The sequence below is a fragment of the Oryx dammah genome, unplaced genomic scaffold (assembly GCF_014754425.2).
Source record: "Oryx dammah isolate SB20612 unplaced genomic scaffold, SCBI_Odam_1.1 HiC_scaffold_1, whole genome shotgun sequence".
Lineage (NCBI taxonomy): Eukaryota > Metazoa > Chordata > Mammalia > Artiodactyla > Bovidae > Oryx > Oryx dammah.
Genome location: NW_024070185.1, coordinates 103,711,543 through 103,730,616, shown reverse-complemented (window position 1 = coordinate 103,730,616; position 19,074 = coordinate 103,711,543). Strand labels below are relative to the sequence as shown.

The 19,074-nt window shown below is 47.2% G+C and overlaps 1 protein-coding gene across 1 annotated transcript in view; it reads right to left on the bottom strand.

Annotated features, from left to right (window-relative positions):
- Positions 1–5,093: 5,093 nt before the first annotated feature.
- Positions 5,094–19,074, bottom strand: part of PAPPA (pappalysin 1) — a 263,068-nt gene continuing 249,087 nt past the window's right edge. The window contains exon 23 of the mRNA XM_040238522.1: positions 5,094–10,913. Within this exon, the coding sequence (XP_040094456.1) occupies positions 10,806–10,913 (108 nt within the window). The 3' untranslated portion in view covers positions 5,094–10,805. The remainder of the gene's footprint in view (positions 10,914–19,074) is intronic.

The following is a 19,074-nucleotide window of genomic DNA, read 5'->3' as shown; positions in this document are numbered from 1 at the left end:
GTGTGTGTGTGTGTGTGTGTGTGTGTGTGTGTGTGTGTGTGTACAGGTGAATGGATGCTAGGATGGACACCCCATGTCTATCCAGGAACTGGAGAAAGTGAGACATCTAGTTATGTCTTGTCCTACACAGGGTCTGTGTTACTTGGCAGGCTTTAATCCTGGAAAGGAATGTTCATACAGTGCAAAGGTATCAAGGAGAATGAGCTGCTGCTTTTCCTTGTGAAGTCCAGACAGGTTCCTGAGAGGAGCCACAGGGCAAGATCCCACCTCCTAGATGAACTTCTGTCAAAGGACAACATGTGTGTGCTCCCTATTTGAAAAAGGAAAAGGAAATAAGGGAGGCAGCACTGGGTCCCCACAGTCAGACAGACCTGAGGTTTTCCCAGCCAGACTACCCTTCCTTCTCTCTCCTAAAGCCCTGCTTGTTCTTCAAGACTCATCTCCAGGCTCCTCGAGGAAGCCTCCAGGCACCTTTCCAGCCCCCTCTCCTCTGCTTGCTCATGCACTGACAGTATTCTGACCTAAATTCCTCACCATGCATTCTCCCACCACCGTGCTCTTACCCAGGCTCCTGCCTCTGCCTGGAACACCCTTCTCTCCCTTCTTGGTCTGTCTCACTCCTCAATGTTTGAAACTCCGTGTGATCAGTGCCTTCTTCCCTGGTGGCCCAGATGGTAAAGAATCTGCCTACAATGCAGAAGACCTGGGTTCGATCCCTGAGCTGGGAAGATCTCTGGAGAAGGGAACAGCTACCCACTCCAGTATTCTTGCCTGGAGAATTCTATGAACAGAGGAGCCTGGTGGGCTACAGCTCAGAGCGTCACAAAGACTCTACATGATTTCACTTTCGTATCCTCAAGTCTGAGTCCCTCTCAGGCTTGGCCTTTGATATTATAAAACAGGTGTGGAATGTCTTTACCAATAGACAGAAAACTCCCTGAGGGCCATATGGTGTTTATTTTACCCATTTAGGGTAATCACCTAAGTCATGTCCAACTCTTTGTGACCCCACGGACTGTAGCTTGCCAGGCTCCTCTGTCCATGGAATTCTCCAGGCGAGAATATTGGAATGGGGTGCCATGTCCTCTTCCAGGGGATCTTCCTGACCCAGGGATCAAACCCAGATCTCCCACATGGTGGGCAGATTCTTTGTCAACCGAGCCACAACTCTCATAACTTTCAGGATCCTCATTACCTAGCAGAGTTAGGTGTGTATGCATATGGACAGTTGAGAGGTTGGATCTATGGTTCTCCAAGTGTGACTCCTTGATCAGCAGCAACCGTATCTCATAGAAAGTTTTCAGAAATACAGATTCTTGGGCCCTACTCCAGCGCTGAATCAGAAACTCTGAAGTAAAATCTTAGTAAGGCTTTTAGGAGGTTCTGATGCGTGCTGAAGTTTGAGTTCCGCAGGTCTGATAAAGGGGGTTGGACCATTGCGATGAAAAGGCCACAGTTCCTAGGATGTTCTGCTGACATGACACTAACTTCACTGGAACTCTAGGACATCACGAACTGTGGACAGAATGTCCTTACTCAGCGAGGGAGGCTAATGAGGGGAGCAGTTTTCTGTGGATTTAAACTGTTACAAGAAAAATATGCAACACGTGTCCATCATGACACGTAGCCCCAGCACTCAGTGCTTCTTTCCCAGGAAAAATTAATTGCTACTCATTTGACCCCTCATGGCCTTTATACCTTTTCTGACTACATTTGGCCCCTAAACACCCTGGATTCTCCAGTTATCCATGTGAAGTGTGTGTATTCTAGGTAAATCATGCCACTTTCCCCCTCTAGTCATTAGTATCAAATGAATCACTTATGTTATCCTACTTGGGCTTCCTCGGTGGCTCAGTGGGTAAAGAATCTGGTTGCAATGCAGGAGACACAGGTTCGTTCAATCCCTGAGTTGGGAAGATCGCCTGGAGGAGAGCATGGGAACCCACTCTAGTATTCTTGCCTGGGAATTCCCATGGACAGAGGAATCTGACGGGCTACAGTCCTTGGGGTCGCAGAGAGTCAGACATGGCTGAAGTGACTGAGCATGCTTGCTTGCTATCCTACAACCTGCCGCTCTCTTCATCCCAGCTGCCTTTTTTCCATTATTGTCCATTACAACCTGATCATTTCTCACCTGGACCATTGCTCCAGCTCCCATTTGGTCTCAGCAGATCCTAGTTCTCCCCTATTACCCTTGTTCTCCACAAAGCAGTCTACCTCACAATTTAAATTTTGTTTCTTACTCCCTTTCCCTAAAAATGTGGAGCATGTCTGTCCATCATCTTCAGAATGATGTTCAAACTCTTGAGTCCTACAGCAGAGTCCAGGGAATCCCTGCCCACTTCTCTGAGCTTAGAGAGTATCCTGGTGCAAATCCCCATGGTCAGTATCCACATCTCTTTGCCTGAGAGTCTTTTCTGATGCCCTGAGTCTCTTCTTCCCATAAGCATGAAATACGAATGTGGTGAAGGATAAATGGTCCAGGGGCAGCCCTCCATGGGAGTGAGGTCAGGTATCTCTAGAGAGTGTGTTCTCCACCGGCTCAGAGTTTTTAAGGGGATTAAACTGTAGTTGCTCACAGTAGTAACATGTTTGACAATATATCCTCTCTTGGTTACCTTCCCATCTCCGTTTCACATCCCCTCTTCTCTGTCTGTAGCAACTGGAATCATTATATGATAGACTACTTGCCTAGGGGTGTGCTTCTGAAGCAACACAGACTAAGACACACAATTGCAAAGCCCTTGGCAATTGAGTGTCTGTATAACTCTCTGGTATCAGATGACACCTTTCTTCCCCAGAGTGGTTCCTTGATTATTCTTATAACCAATCCAACTCCAATGACCGGAACCCTTGCCATTCGCCCAGACAGTCGTGTCCTATTTCACCCTATTGGTCTGTGCATGTGGCACTAACTGTGCCTGCAACATTTACCATTATCCCTCTGGGATGGATTCTCCTATTTATGACTCTGTACACTAATGAGAGTTGCTTGTCTCTCTATATATTTGGATAGTACGCCTTGTGAGGGCTGTGACTGTGGCTGTCTCTCTGGGCCATCGTTTTTATCTCTACTTAATCTAATGCACTACATATAGTACTGCTCAACAAACCATTCTTCAACATGTAATTGCATAAATGAATATATTTAAAGGTTAATAAATATAGTAAATGATGTACATATGGAAGGATCTATTTGTACTGTGGTTCCAGCAAGTTGACCCCCAGAGGTTGTTGAAAGGACATGGTTACCATCTCTGCAGCCTCCGAGAATTCTTCTGTGCTTGAAAAGCCATGGGTTAAAGACAAACGAAAGCACTTAGTTAGGCAGGTAGCTTGGGTTGGATTCTGTATGGTGCAGCCTCAGAGTGCTATACGGGAAGAAAACTCTCACTCTCAGAATGGACCATGGCTGGCTATGTGTCAAGCAGAGAAAAAACAAAGAATCTCAAAAAATGATGGGCCTTTGCTGCCTCCAATCCCCCTTTATTTTATCTCTAGGCATGCAGTGTAGTCTTCCGAAACCCCATAGGTCACTGCTTCTGAAGATCCCAGATACCACTTGTATCATGGCAAGTCAGTCAGCAGTGTTACCTGCCCCCTGCTTAGGGGTTCTGGGCAAGTGACAAATTCAAGTTCTAACTGAGCTTCTGTCAATTTCCCCATCTGTAAAAAAAGATTAGATTGGTTGCTTTTACATCATGCTCTTTAGAACCCCAAACTCTAGCCAGGGAATTGGCACTGGGATGATCCTGGTTTTGTTCGAGAAGACAGAGATGGGATAAATAGGAAGGTCCCTCATCCCCTCTTTGATTACAGAAACTCTTCCACTTGTTTGTGCTTAAAAATATTGTGCTTAAAAAATGGATGGCATGGGCCAAGTGTTTGAAAATCACTGACTGCCTGCAAACTACACTAACTAAAAGGGCACGTGATACTGGCATGCACACACGGACACACACGCACACGTTCTCTCTTGATCTCTTCGGGAAATATCTGCCTCTTTTCATGAATCTATTCTTTAAGTCTTATTTCAGTCTTGACAGTGAGTTGAACCGAACTGAGTAAAACATTCTCTTTAATAATTTATCTCACTTTGGAAACAGTTATCTGATAGAATTCAGCAGTGACTCTTGTTAAATTATTTGGAGCCCTGTCTCATGTCTCCCAATGGACTGAGCCTGTAAAGAGTCCAAAACACCTGCCATGGGTAGCTCTTGGCTTCTCTCTCTGCCCTTTTATGGTTTTCACATTGGTGTCCCTAAACGACTGTTCTGTGCAGAATTCAGCAGTTCAAGTAGCAGCAGATAAACCTATGTGATGGTGGCACTGCCAGTCTATAGCTCAGAATACAGTGCATACATTGCCCATACAAGCACTTGAGTGCTTTTATGAACCTTGCTTTTCTGCTTTTAGATATTAGAAAAATCAGTTCATTTATTGATGCTTGTCATCAGCAGCCATGTCTCATAATAATCATAACAAGAGTTAATATAAACCATGTCTGGCACAGCTCTATAATCTTTGATATTTATCTTGGCTCATTCTAATAACAACTTCATGGTTGGGTACTTTTATTATTTCCATTGTATAGATAGGAAAACTAAATCTTAAAGCAATTAAATAACTTTCCAAAGATCACATAGCTACTACGTGGTGATGAGACCAAAAAACAAGATCCCATGGGCAGATTGAAAATAGCAGAACTTTGGTTTCAGCTTCCAGTTCTGAAAATTGGATGACTGAGTGTCCAATTATGAAGAAAAATGAAAATAATGACTATACTGAAGGATATCATTGAACATAGCATCCAAAAAACTAGATACAACTAGAAGTGATATGAAAACTGAACTTTCTCACAACATGTAAGAATGTTTCCAATTGTATATGTAAAGTATAGGTGCTTTCAGGAATTATTTCTGTAGGAGAGAGGGTGTATATTAGGTTCAAATTCATGCTACCATTGATCTTATAATTCTAGGCCCTGGTTTTCTATTCCGTGTTTCTGTGGATATGCGAGTCTTTTAGATTATGCTGATGTGTATATGTGAGACTCTTGTAGATTTCCACAACAGACAACAACCACACCACTATTTTTGAAGCATACAAGCTATTATATATTTTCATAATATAGAATTTTAAGGTATAGTAATCAACAGTGGCAAAATATTTCTGTCTTTGACATTATTTTTTCGTGAGATCCAACCTGTAATTAAGACCAGAGAAACCAGTATGGAGAAACAAATCCAGAAGAACAGGATAAAAATATCATGAACAGCAAAATATGTCTGCGTATTTAAAACCGTATAGAAAAAATAAATTAGATGAACAATTGTGTAAATATAAATTAAAAAAAGATGACATTCTTAATAAATAAAGTTTACTATTTACATTTTTATATATTGCTGAAAGACTTAACTTAGATCCATAAAAACACATAAACAGGAAAAAATAAAACCCAAAAAAGGAGCAGCAAATTTATGCGCGTGAGGTACAGAAAAAGGATTGGAGTTGTGTTTTGTTTTTGGTGATTAGATTTTTTTTTTTTCTTTTCTCTTTTTTTTTATAGTAGGCCAGTAGAATTTTCTGGAGAACAGATTTTTAAGCATGTCAATGGAGAGTCATTTTTGGTAGTTTCCAGAAGATGCCAAACAGATTTCAACATCATCATCATTAGAAATACCCATAATAATTATAACAATAATAAAAAGGTATAATATGATACATAAATATGGAAGAGCCGCTTGTAATATGAATACATTTTCTCTAGACGAGATCACAGTTTTATTTTGTAAATATTACATTTAAGTATATATATACACACATATATGTACAACTATATATACATGTGCATATATATGTAAATTTATATTTATATATAATATCTTTATATAGATAGATATCTGCGGACAGGTTATTGATTATAGAGACCCAAGAAAGCAAGTCAATTAATTGTTCAAACTTCTCCTCACTGACTGCTGGTGTAGAATTTAAGAAGCCCCGAGTTTGCACTCAGAATGCCGTATCTTCTTTTAATGGAACACTCAATGTGGAATTTTAAGTCTGAGAAGAAAAAGAGAACTAAGGGACTCCCTTCCTCTGTAAAGTTGGAGGTGGCCTGGAAGTCTTGAATAAACAGTAAATTGACTTTTACACTGTAGGAAGTCACTAGTTTTTTGTTTTCGTTTTTAATCAAATTACAGAACTGCTAAAGGCCCGAATAAGGGGGAGAAAGTCCAACTTATCTACAAGTAAAATATTTTCAAATGCAAGCCTCTCTCAAGGTGGGTTCTAATCTAGGAGCTCACTCCCATTCCTTGAAATACCGAATGAGCACTCCCTGTCTTTCTTAAGTGGCCGGTGGGCCTGTGCATTCTTGAAAATAACCCATGGACTTTGCGTCAGGCTCTCACAGATTGGCTCTCGTAGATTGCCACAGCCCCTTAGAAGCCTCAGGGCCTTACAATCCCCTGCCCTCCCACTGTGAGGTAGGTTAAGTAGTATTATCCCCATTTTGCAGCTGGAGAAACTGAGGCAAATGGAGAGGCAATGTCATTACTTGCTTAAGATCACTGAGCAAACTGCTGCCTGGAGTCAAGAATTCTGTGTTCTCGCTCGAGGGACATAATTCCTTTCTTGGCTATTACCCATTGCTCTTCAAGATCAAACAGTTGGGAGGAATTTGGCAAAACGTGAGCAGATTGCCAAGAATAGGCTTTGATTCTTTTGCTGTTTAGTTTCATGCCTGTTGTTTGCTTGGTTAGTTCTGTTTCTCGAAAACCATGGGAATTACCTGTCTGGTCATGTAGCAGCTCCCTAGGAAAGTGGACTGTGCAGTGTGATTCTAAGTGCAGACTTCATAAAGCCCAGTGCTCTAATGGCAAATACAAACACTTTATAATGTGAAAAGCGCAACACAGCACGTCCCCTTAATATTGGAAAAAAAAAAAAATTTCAAGCCATCCCCACTCCCTACTATTATTGATTGACAACCAAACAAATAGACAAAATGCACCCCCCCAACAATATCAACTACATATTAAGGGGAAAGATGCCTTATTTCCTGAACCTACCACAATGTACAGAAAAGAACAGACAGCAATACAAAACCCCACTCTACTCCTGCTAGGGAAATCTTTAGACTGTGTCTACCTGCTCAGTCTGTAGAATAAAGAATGTTCTTCAGGAATCACAAAAATAGGTTTTCTTAAAATTCTTATTTTTACTCATGCTTTACTTTTTAATCTCCTTGTCTTCTATTAACCTCTATCTGTGCAGCTTTGTCACCATCCATTTCTTCTTTTATATTTTCCCTACTTTGAAGTAGTTTGAGGAGAAAAAAAAAAAAACACAACACAAAAACCTCAAATCTGTTAACCTGAATTTATGGTTTCCTTTCTTCCTTCCCTCTTTTCTCCTCTTTTTTTCTCTTTTTCTTCCTCTCTTTCTTTCCTTTCTTAACACAGGTAAGACCTATAACAAACTGACAGAACCAAGTTAAACCAAACCTGGAAGGGAGGTAGCCAGAATCTGTCTCAAAGAATTATTTTCAACAAATAGCATCGAAACATTGGCCAAGGTGGGAAAAAGACCAAGAGCACTGTCTAGGCAGTGACTCAACACGCTGAAGCCAGGAGAAGCAGCTGATACCCTCCATCCTCAGAGCCCTGCTAGTTACAACTGCTCATCTCCCCCCTTTCATAACACCCCCCATTCAGCCTCCAGAATGGACTTCCCAAGGGTCGTCTTCCCTTAAAAGGTGGTTGGCACAGAATCTAGGGACTAACACAGGTCCTGTGGCAGCTAGTAGGGCTGTGGCTCAGAAAGTCTTCCTAAGAGAAGGCTTGGCAAACTGTCCACCTTATCTTTTCTTTCTTGCTGTTAACAGGCTACTCCTTCTTCAGAACCTCCACGTTCTGAAGAAAGTTCTGAAGAAGTGAATCTACCTTCAGAACCGCCAAGTGCTTTAGGACCTCTGAGCTGCTGATAGACAATAGTGCTTCAGAGCCTCCTCCTGTGAGTACTCCACTGTCCTAAACTGGAGCTGATAAAGGGGTGAGAGGGTGAGTTTATTCCCAGAAAGAAACTGAAGCCGAGTACAAGTGCGCTGCATACACAGAGCTGACTCGCTCCGCTAAGGTGCGAGAAGGACCTGTCAGTGACACCTTGCACGTGGGACTGAGGCTGCCCACCCATCAGGCAGCCTCTCCCACCTAATATCCCTGGCAAATAGGAATTTGTGAGTAGCAGGTTTGAATGATGGTGAGGAGGAGACTGGGAAACACTTTGCTGAGAAGGGCTTAATCAATCTGAGACTCTGAAGGAAGAAGCCAGCTGCAGAATGTGTGAATGGAGGAGGAAAGAGCATGAGGATGGACTGGAAGGAAGCTGGTGAAGCTCTGCTCTGGTTCCTGCCACCTCTCCGTCGGGAATGTTGTCTTTAGGTCTCCCAGGCTCTTTGAGCTCCTTACTGATGTTAAAAAAAGCAACTGGGAGAGCCAACTCTGTTAACATCTTACCTCATTTGTTCCTCCCCATCTAGCACCACTCAGGTTGATAACTCAGCAAGGGCATGAGGGGATTTGAAGAGTTGGCAAGAGTTCTAAGATACTGGAGAGGGGTACAAAATGGAATAGATGCTTATACAATTATTATTCTCTTGCCAAAGATTGGCCCTGGTAATTAAAGGAAAAAAAAATGCCCTCAGTATAAATGAGATACAAGTTTGTAAGAAGGCAACATAATGGATCTGAGTCAGGCCTTAACAATGGCATGCCTGGAACCCAATCTCAGAGATTGTAGCATGGAATAAGCCACATAAAACTATCTAAGCACTGTGTCCTTATTTGTGGGCAGCTGTGCGAAAAGCACCTTGATATATTTATTAATGTAACAGACCACAGATGGCCAACAGACGTCTTCTCAAATGCTCTTGGTCAGCAGCTAGCTGCTGCTGGGAGACAGAACAGTAGGAAGGTTTCTGAAGTTATTTTTGGTCCCCATTGGGGAAAAAAAAAAGGGCTCTAGTTGATGAACAGCGCCTGTGTTGGATGCAGGAATGAGGAGAGTCAGCCCACGTGCTTGGTATCTTCCATTTCTATGCTATTTGGTTTTTGGTTGGTTGTCTTCACTAGATTTGAGATGATCTGTCACAATATTTATGCAATATCTCTACCTTAGACCCTCCCTTCACCTTACTTTCTCAGTTTCAGAGATCAGGTTAAATGTCAGCCTTCTTTCCACCTCATTCTGTATTCCTCACCTCCCTTACTAATTTCAAAAGGAGTGGACAGGTAACCGGCTGAACAAAGAGGGCCCCAAAGAGGTGGGGGCTTCTATGAGCATCTGGCTAATTTCCTCTCAACTTTTGGAGGCTGAACATGGGAGAGAGGGAAGGGCCACCCTAGGACACAGGTGGACGGGAGTGTGGGAGCCAAAGGCTGTGTGGAAGACATGAGGACCATGCTGGGTGGTTGGGGACCGAGGCTGGGAACCCTTGGGCTGCCCCCTGAAGGCCCCTCTAGAGCCACAGTCCAGGTGTGGATCCCATCCAAGATGCTTCTCTGCTCCAGAACTATTGCTACTCAGGGCACGATGAGGTCCTCAGACCCAAAGCCTGCTCTCGCCTTGGAGGGGCAGGAAGACTTGGATAAGGATGCTAACCCAAGAGTCCCTGCCACCCCAACAGTCTCCGGAGGGTTCCGGCATCATAGAAATGTAACACTGTTCCTCTTGCTTATAAAATCTAACACTGGCTTAGACATTCTGGACTCTCGGTGAGGGTTCCAGCATCTGAAGCCCCTCAATTCCCTTCCAGGATGAGAAGCCCACCCAGGGGGCCTTCACTTCTCACCATGTGGGCCAATGAGGGGTTTTCCCTCATAGAAGGACAAGAAGTGAGGAGCTGTGGGAAAATGTGGGTCACTTTTAAGGCAGACAGTTTGGTTGTGTGGGGGTTTTTCCTCACCTAGTCCTACCACCTTGGGGTACTCAATGTATAGGATAGAGCAGCTGGGAAAGTAGCAGCAAGTGTGGTCCCAAGGCAAGATGTGGGGGATGTGGGGGATATTATGGCCTCAAGCCGGGGGCTGTTATAATACCTTGACATTGCAAACCTAAGCCATTTCCAGCTTGGCCTCGAACCCTGGGGGCTTCGCATACCTTGGATTCTTTACCTCTTCCTCAGGTCCTACTTCCCTAGAAGGGAGGTGATCAGAGACCATTTCACCTCCAATCCCAGAGGACTGCCACTCAAGCACACCTTACATATTCTAAGCCTCAGGGTGTGAGCTATGTTGGCATTTAACACTTGGTCTTAGCAGTTTCTGTAACTCTCTTTCTCCCAAGGACAGTGCTGGTTTGGAGCCTGGGAGAGAAAGGACTGAGTCTGGCCCAGTCTCTCTCTGCTCAGTCTCCAAAACTGCCCTCCCACGGGTGTCTGCATGGGTGCGTATGCATGCATGCCTACTAACCACAGATGGGCACACTCCTAGATACAGAATATGTTTCTCGCTGCCGTCGTGTGACAAATGGTTAGAATTTTAGGAGGCTCGGGGACTGCACACTGTATATGCAACCTTTCTAAGACTTTGAGATGGGATTCCATTCCATCATTCAACATGGCGAGACTTGGTTCACGCGCCTGTACTACGAGTCCTTCCTGGGTGAAATTAAAGGCAGACCGGTTGGGTGCTAAGGATCCCTGGTGTGGAGAGGCCATTCCGTTGAGCAGCTGACTGTGAAATCAATACCAAAGGGATGCGGGTCCTGGCGTTGGGAATTCTTTGACAACTCCTTGTCCTTCCTTAGCCATGGCTGTATCCTCGGAGGTCTTTCCGGGTGTGTTCTTGGGCCTGGGGGTCCCGGCAAGCACAGTCACCCTGTAGGTCACAAGACATGGGGAAGGGTGTGACCTGCAGAGAGAAAGGCAGAAGAGATGAGTCAGGTGCTGAAACAGAAACTTCTAGAGAAGCAGTGCAGGGCAGAGGGTTCATCACTGGATGTTGGGGCAGCAGATTCAAGTCCAAGTCCTGCCTCTGCTTCTTGCTAGCCTTATGATAACTTCTATCAGGATCACCATGGGCATTATCATAGCTTTTTACATTTTCAGGTCCATGTATTACAGGCCAGGCAATGTGCTAAATGCCTTACAACTAGGAAAGAACTGAATTCTTCAACAACTCTGTAAAGTGAAAGTGAAGTCGCTCAGTCGTGTCCGACTCTTTGCAACCCCATGGACTATAGCCTATCAGACTCCTCCGTCCATGGGGTTTTCCAGGTAAGAATACTGGAGTGGGTTGCCATTTCCTTTTCCAGGAGATCTTCCCGACCCAGGGATTGAACCCGGGTCTCCTGCATTGTAGGCAGACGCTTTACCGTCTGAGCCACCAGGGAAGTCCACCTCTGTAAGATAGGCACTAGAACAACTGCCCTTTTACAGGTGGGGAAACTGAGGCTCAGAAAGGGGCAGGCATTCGCCCAAAGTGGTGGTGGTGGTGTTTAGTTGCTTCAGTCGTGTCCAACTTTTCGCGACCCTATGGACTGTAACCCACCAGACTCCGCTGTTCATGGGATTTCTCAGGTAAGAATATTGGCGTGGGTTGCCATTTCCTCCTCCAGGGGATCTTCCCGACCCAGAGATCAAACCCACATCTCTTGTGGCTCCTGCACTGGCAGGCGGGTTCTTTATCCCTGAGCCACCAGGGAAGCCCAAACCAATAAGTGACAAATCCAGGATTTAAAGCAAGGCAAGTGACCCCTAAAGCTACGACCAGCCTGGACGGCATATTCCAAAGCAGAGACATCACTGTGCCAACCAAGGCCCATCCCGTCAAGGCTATGGTTTCTCCAGTGGTCATGTATGGATGTGAGAGTTGGACAGTGAAGAAGGCTGAGCGCTGAAGAATTGATGATTTGAATTGTGGTGTTGGAGAAGACTCTTGAGAGTCCCTTGGACTGCAAGGAGATCCAACCAGTCCATGCTAAAGGAGATCAGCCCTGGGTGTTCTTTGGAAGGAATGATGCTAAAGCTGAAACTCCAATACTTTGGCCACCTCATGCAAAGAGTTGACTCATTGGAAAAGACTCTGATGCTGGGAGGGATTGGGGGCAGGAGGAGAAGGGGACGACAGAGGATGAGATGGCTGGATGGCATTACCGACTTGATGGATGTGAGTTTGGGTGAACTCTGGGAGTTGGTGATGGACAGGCTGGCTTGGCATGCTGCGATTCATGGGGTCATGGAGAGTCGGACGTGACTGAGTTTCTGAACTGAACTGAACTAACTGACTTAAGCAACCTCTCCCCGAGCCTCAGGTTCCTCCTAGCTGTGAAGTCAGTAGAATAAGACCTGCCTTGCACTGTGGACTCTGAGGGCTGAATGAAATCATGGGTGAAAAGTTGTTATGTACCACATGAGAGTTGGTTAATAGACTTGAACAATGTAATATCTAATTTCTAGGACTGTTGTGGTCATCCACTGATATAAGCAATGCAATAATGTCTTTTAGGAAAACCTAACTCTCTGCACATATTGGTAATTTTGATTTGGGGATTATGAAAATGGCAAAAGCTTTCGCCAGCAAGCTCCGACCTCGTTCTAGGACAGTGATCCCCAACCTTTCTGGGACCAGGGGCCAGTTTCATTGAAGACAGTTTTTCCATGGTCCTGGGTGGTGGGGGATGGTTTGGGGGTGATTTAAATGCATTACATTGAATGTGCACTTTATTTCCATTATTATTACATCAGCTCCACCTCAGATCATCAGGCATTAGATCCCAGAGGTTGGGGACCCTTGTTCTAGAGCGCCTGAAATCCTGGAAGGGAACATTTCACAGAGAGAATTTTTTGCAGAAAACTAGATTGAGGGATCCTAGGAGCAGATTTTAGGATAAGAAAAAGTGAGAGGTACACGATGTGACAATTTGATATATGTATAGATTACAAAATTGGGGAAAAAGAGAAAAAATAAGAGGCCCAAATTTAATTTCCCAGTCCATCCCTTCACATGCTTTGTGATCTTAGGCTGGCTTTCCTTTCTAGAAACTGTGAGAAAGAGCCCAGCAGAGTGAACGTCCTCCCCACACGGCAAAGGATCTGTCTTTGCAAAGAGCACAGAGCAGTCCCTGCTTGAGCCCCAGCCTGGGCTGACGCAAGTGGATTTCACCTCATTGCATCATGACATTTGCATAGAACTTTCCCCAGAGGGACCCCATCTGCGCAGATGGATGCAATGGCCCTCATTCACCTCCTGCCTGGGCAGGGTCTCAAGTGCTCACAAGGCTCAGAGAGCATCTTTGTCCCTCTGGCTGTGGGCTTGTTCTCCTGAACACTTTTTCTCCCTGCTCCGTGTCCTTCTTTCTTCCCTCTTTGCCTCCCCAACCTCTCTCCATCCTGCAACTTTTCAATAATTTGAAAGTGTAAGAATGAACCAGAAGATTGAAGTAGAAGCCCCAGCTCTCTCACCTAATTGAGGTGTGACCTTGAATAGGTGACAATTTCTCTGAGCCTCGGTGATCCTTCCTAAAAGGGGAGAGGCGAAAGCCTGCCCCTCCAGTGGCTGTGACGAGGGGTAATGAATTAGCCGATAAAATGAGCGTAGCAAGCAATGCTTGCCGCATGCCCGGTGTGCCTCTTTCTCGGTAAGCAAGGCGGGGACTGTATCAGCCTTGCTCACTCTTGTGTCTCCAGCATCTAAGCTGCAGAATACGGATGCAGGTCTGTTCTCTTCTCCCTCTCTCTGACTCTCACTGCAGTATGGCTAGTGCAACTCCTCGCTTCCCTTTTCAGTCCCAGCTCACAGGTCTGGGATGCCCTGGTGAGCACCCCTACAGCTACCACTTCCATGCAGAGCCTTGCTGCGTTCAGCTGCTCACTGTGCCCTGATTCCAGGACACTCCCCAGCCTCCATGCGTATGCAGGGGCTGTACCGTCCCATCTTAAATGTTCTTCTGCAACTTCTTCACCGCCCTAAGAAGCAGAGAACGTTAGACTTGGAAGAGACCTAGAGAAAATCCTCCAAAGTGGGGAGACTGAGGGCAGACCCAGGTCCAAATCGAAAAGCTGAGGTCCAGTGGGGAGACCCTGTGAGCAGAGAGGCCTGGATTAGCATCCTTACTTGCTGAATACTTCAGTAAGGCCTCATACTCACTGAACAACTGTGGGAAAAACCCCTTCACTGCCATCACCCTGAATTTGTGTATCTAGAAAACGGTGATGGAAAAAAAATACAGTAAGTCCTCTCCATATGAGTTCCATTCCCAGAGCGCATTTGTTAAGTCCAGTGTGACCCTAAGTCCAACAAAATTAGCCTAGGTACCCAACTAACAATTGTCTATAGGACTATATAGTCTATAGTACTATATAGACAATCATCTATATAGTACTGTACAGTAACAGGTTTATAATACTTTCTGCACAAATAATACATAAAAAACAAACACAAAAAGAAAACATTTTTAATCCTACAGCACAGAAACTTGCAAAGTACCACAGTACAATGACTGGCATGCAGGGGCTGGCATGGAGTGAACAGGCAAGAAGAGTTACTGCCTGGGGGGAAAACTGAAGGATTATCAGTGATTGGAGACAGAGGAGGCGGCGAGCTGCAATCCCACTCACGCCCGACGTCGATGGCACAGGTTCTGGTTCCTCGCTGGAACCAGATGCACGTTCTCATCTTTGCAAGTTTGCACCTTGAAGGTTCGTATGTAGGGGACTTCCTCTACTGTAGTTCAGATGGTTGCAAGGATTCAACAGGAAAGATGAAAACCTCCCAGAACGCGGTCTAACACCCGGGTCGCTCGATGCTGAGTCGGCTTCCCGCAGGCTTGTACTTCCTGCTTGTGACCCCCTTCCTGCCTTCCTCTTCCCCGATGTGAGCGGCCTCGGTTTCTCCCGAGCCCGTTCCATCCCCTTGCCCGTGTTCTAGTGTTAGGATGACCCGGTGACCGCTCCCGTCTTCTGCACAGTGTGTTCTCTCACTCTTCCCACTGGGCTCCACGATTCTTTCGGGACAGCCTCACATATGGTTTCTCTCTCCTGCTTCCTGTTGCACCTCACCCAGGCAAACGTGCAACAGATTCTGTCTCTTAGGATAAGACACAAAGTCCTTAGCGAGAGTTCAAGGCCTTGCCTGATCTCCACACCCTTCTTAGACCTCATCTGGTTCCCTTCATCCCCTCGCTCTCTGCGGCTTGTTTCCTGTTTCCTCAAAGACTCCAGGTGTTTTCTTGGGTTTAAGTCTTCAGCTGTTCCTGTTCCTCCCTGCTCCTGTGCTTTCCTGGCCAGCTCCTCTTCATCCACCAGCTCTTACTGCAAGCCCTGCCTCCTGCCTCCTTAGTCTGACCTAAGACGGGACCATCACACTCCTCCCATACCCTAGCATTCTATCCCTACGCCATTCTTGGACGGAATCACGTCTGCGCCTGTATGCCTGCGCCGTCTGGGCAGGGGCCATGTCTGTGTTGTTGGTTTTTGAACATACGTATTATTTGGCCGTGCTGGGTCTTAGCTACGGGGACAGTAGCCGGGCCCCCTGCATTGAGAGCGTGGAATCGGAGCCACTGGACCACCAGGGAAGTCCCCGTGTCTGTGGCTGACCTCTTCATCTACCATGTGGCAGGCATTCAAAGGACCCATGACTGGAGGGACACATGAAAGCACAAATACCCAGGGACAACACCGGTCAGGGGCCTCTGCTCTTGCACTCCTGTGCTGCGTAACTTCATACAAGTCACCTCCCTTCTCGGGCTTCAGGTTCCCTATCTGTACACCGAGTTGATTTTAATGATCTCTACCTTCCCTTCTGTCTGAGACTCCTCAGCTCGAGAAAGGTGGAAGGCGATGCCCTGGGCAGAAGAGACCAGGAAATGCCGCCCTTCTCTACAGCTTGTGCCTTGCACATCCCTCTTTCTGCCACTCCAGTCCCAGGGGCTTCTCCAGAGTCATCAGCCAGCAGGGCCCTCTGCTGCCAGGGAGCTCCTCAGGCCCGTGCGGGCACCCTGGCTGCGTGGGGCATGATGTGTGCACATGCTTCCCTCCTGGCCTGGCCCAGGCAGTTCCAGCGTTCCCCTAAAGACATGGGTCTGGATCCGCAGGGCAGGAACCTTCGTCAGAACACAACAAAGTCTAGAAGGTTTGGTCTCAGGGGGACGATCGGGGATGCTCCTTGTGCCCTTCCATGTTTAAAAGCAGGCTCATCAACGGAGCCCTTGCTAGGGGCCTGGGAGCACCTTGCTCGACCTTCGGCAGGTAGGTACCTGTGGAGCTGGACTCCCCATCAGTGAGACAAGGGATCTGGTGAGGAGCAATGCCACCTCCACACCAGCCTGCAGAGGTCCTGGTGTGGAGGACAAGCATGGTATCTCGCCCTTCTTCTTGCCTCTCCGTGACCTGCCTGTTCAGAGCCTACCTCGGGGGTCTCCTCTGCTCACAGGCATCCTTACTGACTGGGCATCTACAACTTGTAAGAGAAGGTGGAGCCCGCCTGCCCCACCCACTCCCGCAGGTGTCCCCAGGTCTGACCTGGAAGAGACACGCCCAGGTCCGGTCCACAGCTGTGTGCACACACACGCACCCACTGCCTGAGGCCGCCGTGCAGGATGATTCCCACGTGGCTCCACCCAGTCTCGAGAGGCTGCTGTCCTTTAGCTACCCAGCTTACAGATGGTAAAATAGAGGCCTCGGCCTGTCTCAGACCTGCCCTGGAACTCACTACTTGTCAACCTGGTAGATGCTGCAGGATTTTAAGCCCTCACACTGGACACCGAGAACTTGTCAGCAAGCCCGAACAAGAGGGGGAAGGCAGCGCTCTGTCCCCCATCCCGGCCGAGTGCTATGGGGCGTGTTTAATGGTCATTCGCCTCCTACCTCTTATTATGTACCTGGCGCCCCGTTACTCACCCTTCCCGGCAGCTCTCATAAGGCAGCTATTCCCACAATCCTCATTTTACATCTTAGAGGAAATGAAGATGCGAAGAGGTGAGTCATTTGTCTGGCAGGGCGCCTTGGACCTGCGCTCCCATTTGTAACTGCTCCCCGGCACCGTTCCCCCAGGAGGCAGGGTCCCCTCTCACAGAGGAAGAAGCTGAAGCCTGGTAGAGATGAGTCCCATCCCGATAAAGCTGGCTCCAAGCCTGACTCCCAGATGCCCGGATTCCCCGAGCAGCTTTCCACCTTCTCCCCCGGATGGCCTCCCAAGCAAACCTACCACCCACGGCATCAAGGCCTTGGCGGCCAGTTTACATTTGGGATTCCCAGCATCGTGCAGCTAGGCTGTCCCATAAACGGCTTGGCCACCCACTCTGGGATTCTGTCAACAAGCCCAGGTCGGTGATGGAAGGCCAAGGTTCTTGCTTTTTCCTCTAGGCTGGAGACAGTGCTCAGCACAGGGGTTTCAACCCGTGGGTGAGCTGCCCAGGGTAACACCTCCACCCGCGTGTGTGTGAGCGGCTCAGGAATGCAGCCTGGCCAATGCCACGGGGGCCTGGCGGAAGGGCTGTCTGAGGCTGGCTTCTGACTCACTCAACAGGGAGGTCACAGCAGAGGGTGGGCGGCGTGGGGGAGCAGGAGGCAAGCTGCAGTGAAGGTCAGAAAGCCTGACTGTCCACCCGTCCACGCGGGGCTCTGGGCGACTCACTTCACCACCGTGAGTCTCTGGGTCACCGTAGTGTTGATGGAAGGACTTAGTGACCTCAAGCAGACCAAGGTCTGATGCTGGGGCTCCTCTATAGCTCCCTTGGGACTGTGCAGATTTGTGCCTGGCGCGGGGCATGCAGCAGTCAGGGAATGCCAAAGCTTGTTTAGACGCGGGTAAGTGGAGGAGAAAACACGAAGTGTGGGTAACGTGGAGGAGTGCACCCGGTTAGACAAGGAGACCTGGTCTGATTCCTTGTGCTGTTAGCAGTGTAGTAGTGTAAGCTAGTGAAATGCTAGCAGGAAAGTGACTTCTTTGTGGGGAGGGGGATTCAGTTTGCCTCTATAAGATAGAGGAAATAACAGTCCTGCCGCGGAGAAGTATTTTAGATAAAGTATAAAATCAAGGACAGCACTTGCATAAGGCCTGGTGTAGAACTCGTGCTCACTAAATGATGTCGGTGACAGTGGTGATGATGCGGTAATACCGTTGATGATGGCCGTGGTGATCGTCATTCTAGGGGGATAGAAAGGCCTGGTTCTTTTCATAGGATCAAGTTTGAAATGAGTGTTGAATTCACCCACAGGAAAAAAAAAAAGTCAAAGTTACACCCCAAGTGGGGGAAATCCTAACACCCCAGAAACCAGTGGGTGGAAGAATTAGTCTATTTGGCTTAGTCATTTGCTTACTGTCTTACTAATCTTCCAAGTTGAGCACATGCGTTCCCTCTTCCAGGAAGCCTTCTAGGAGTCTCTCGGCTGGTTCAGTCTTTAAAATCATCGAATACTCCCATCGCTCCCTAGATAAAGTTCAGACTCCCCAGTATGACTTATAGAAGCCTTGCTCGCACCCCAGGTTCACCTCTCACGCCTTCATCTCTTGCACCATGCTCTGGCCCTTTTCAGGGAATCAGAGTTTCCTGACTGTGTTCCCTTGTTCTGAGCTTTGCACAGACTCTGCGCTCTGCCAGGAACATGCTTCTCTCTCATCTTTCTCTCTGGCCTTCCCCTCACTACTTTTACCTGGGTAAGACCTGCTGCGACTTCCCCGCCTCACCTCTAACATGGTCTTCTCTGAGGAGCTCTGGTGATTGGCCTCAGTTGTTGTGTCTCCATTAGCATTTCCTGGCCTCTCAGCGCCTGCCCATGGGTCCCCATGACCGCACGGCTGGGCCTGGCCCCTCTGCTCGTGGCCTAGCACAGTCGCTATCACATAGCAGGTTCTCAGCAGTAGGGGACATGGGAACTTGGGATATAACAATGACTAAAATAAACGCACCTTCTCACTCTCATGACATTTTCTTCCAACAGCAAGAGGTATCGAAATAGCCAGGCAACGAATAATACATACATTCTTACAGTATGTGCCAAAGTGATGCGTGTTATGAAAGGAAGGAAGACATGGAAGCCAAGGTCAATGGATGCAGAAGGGCCAGAGG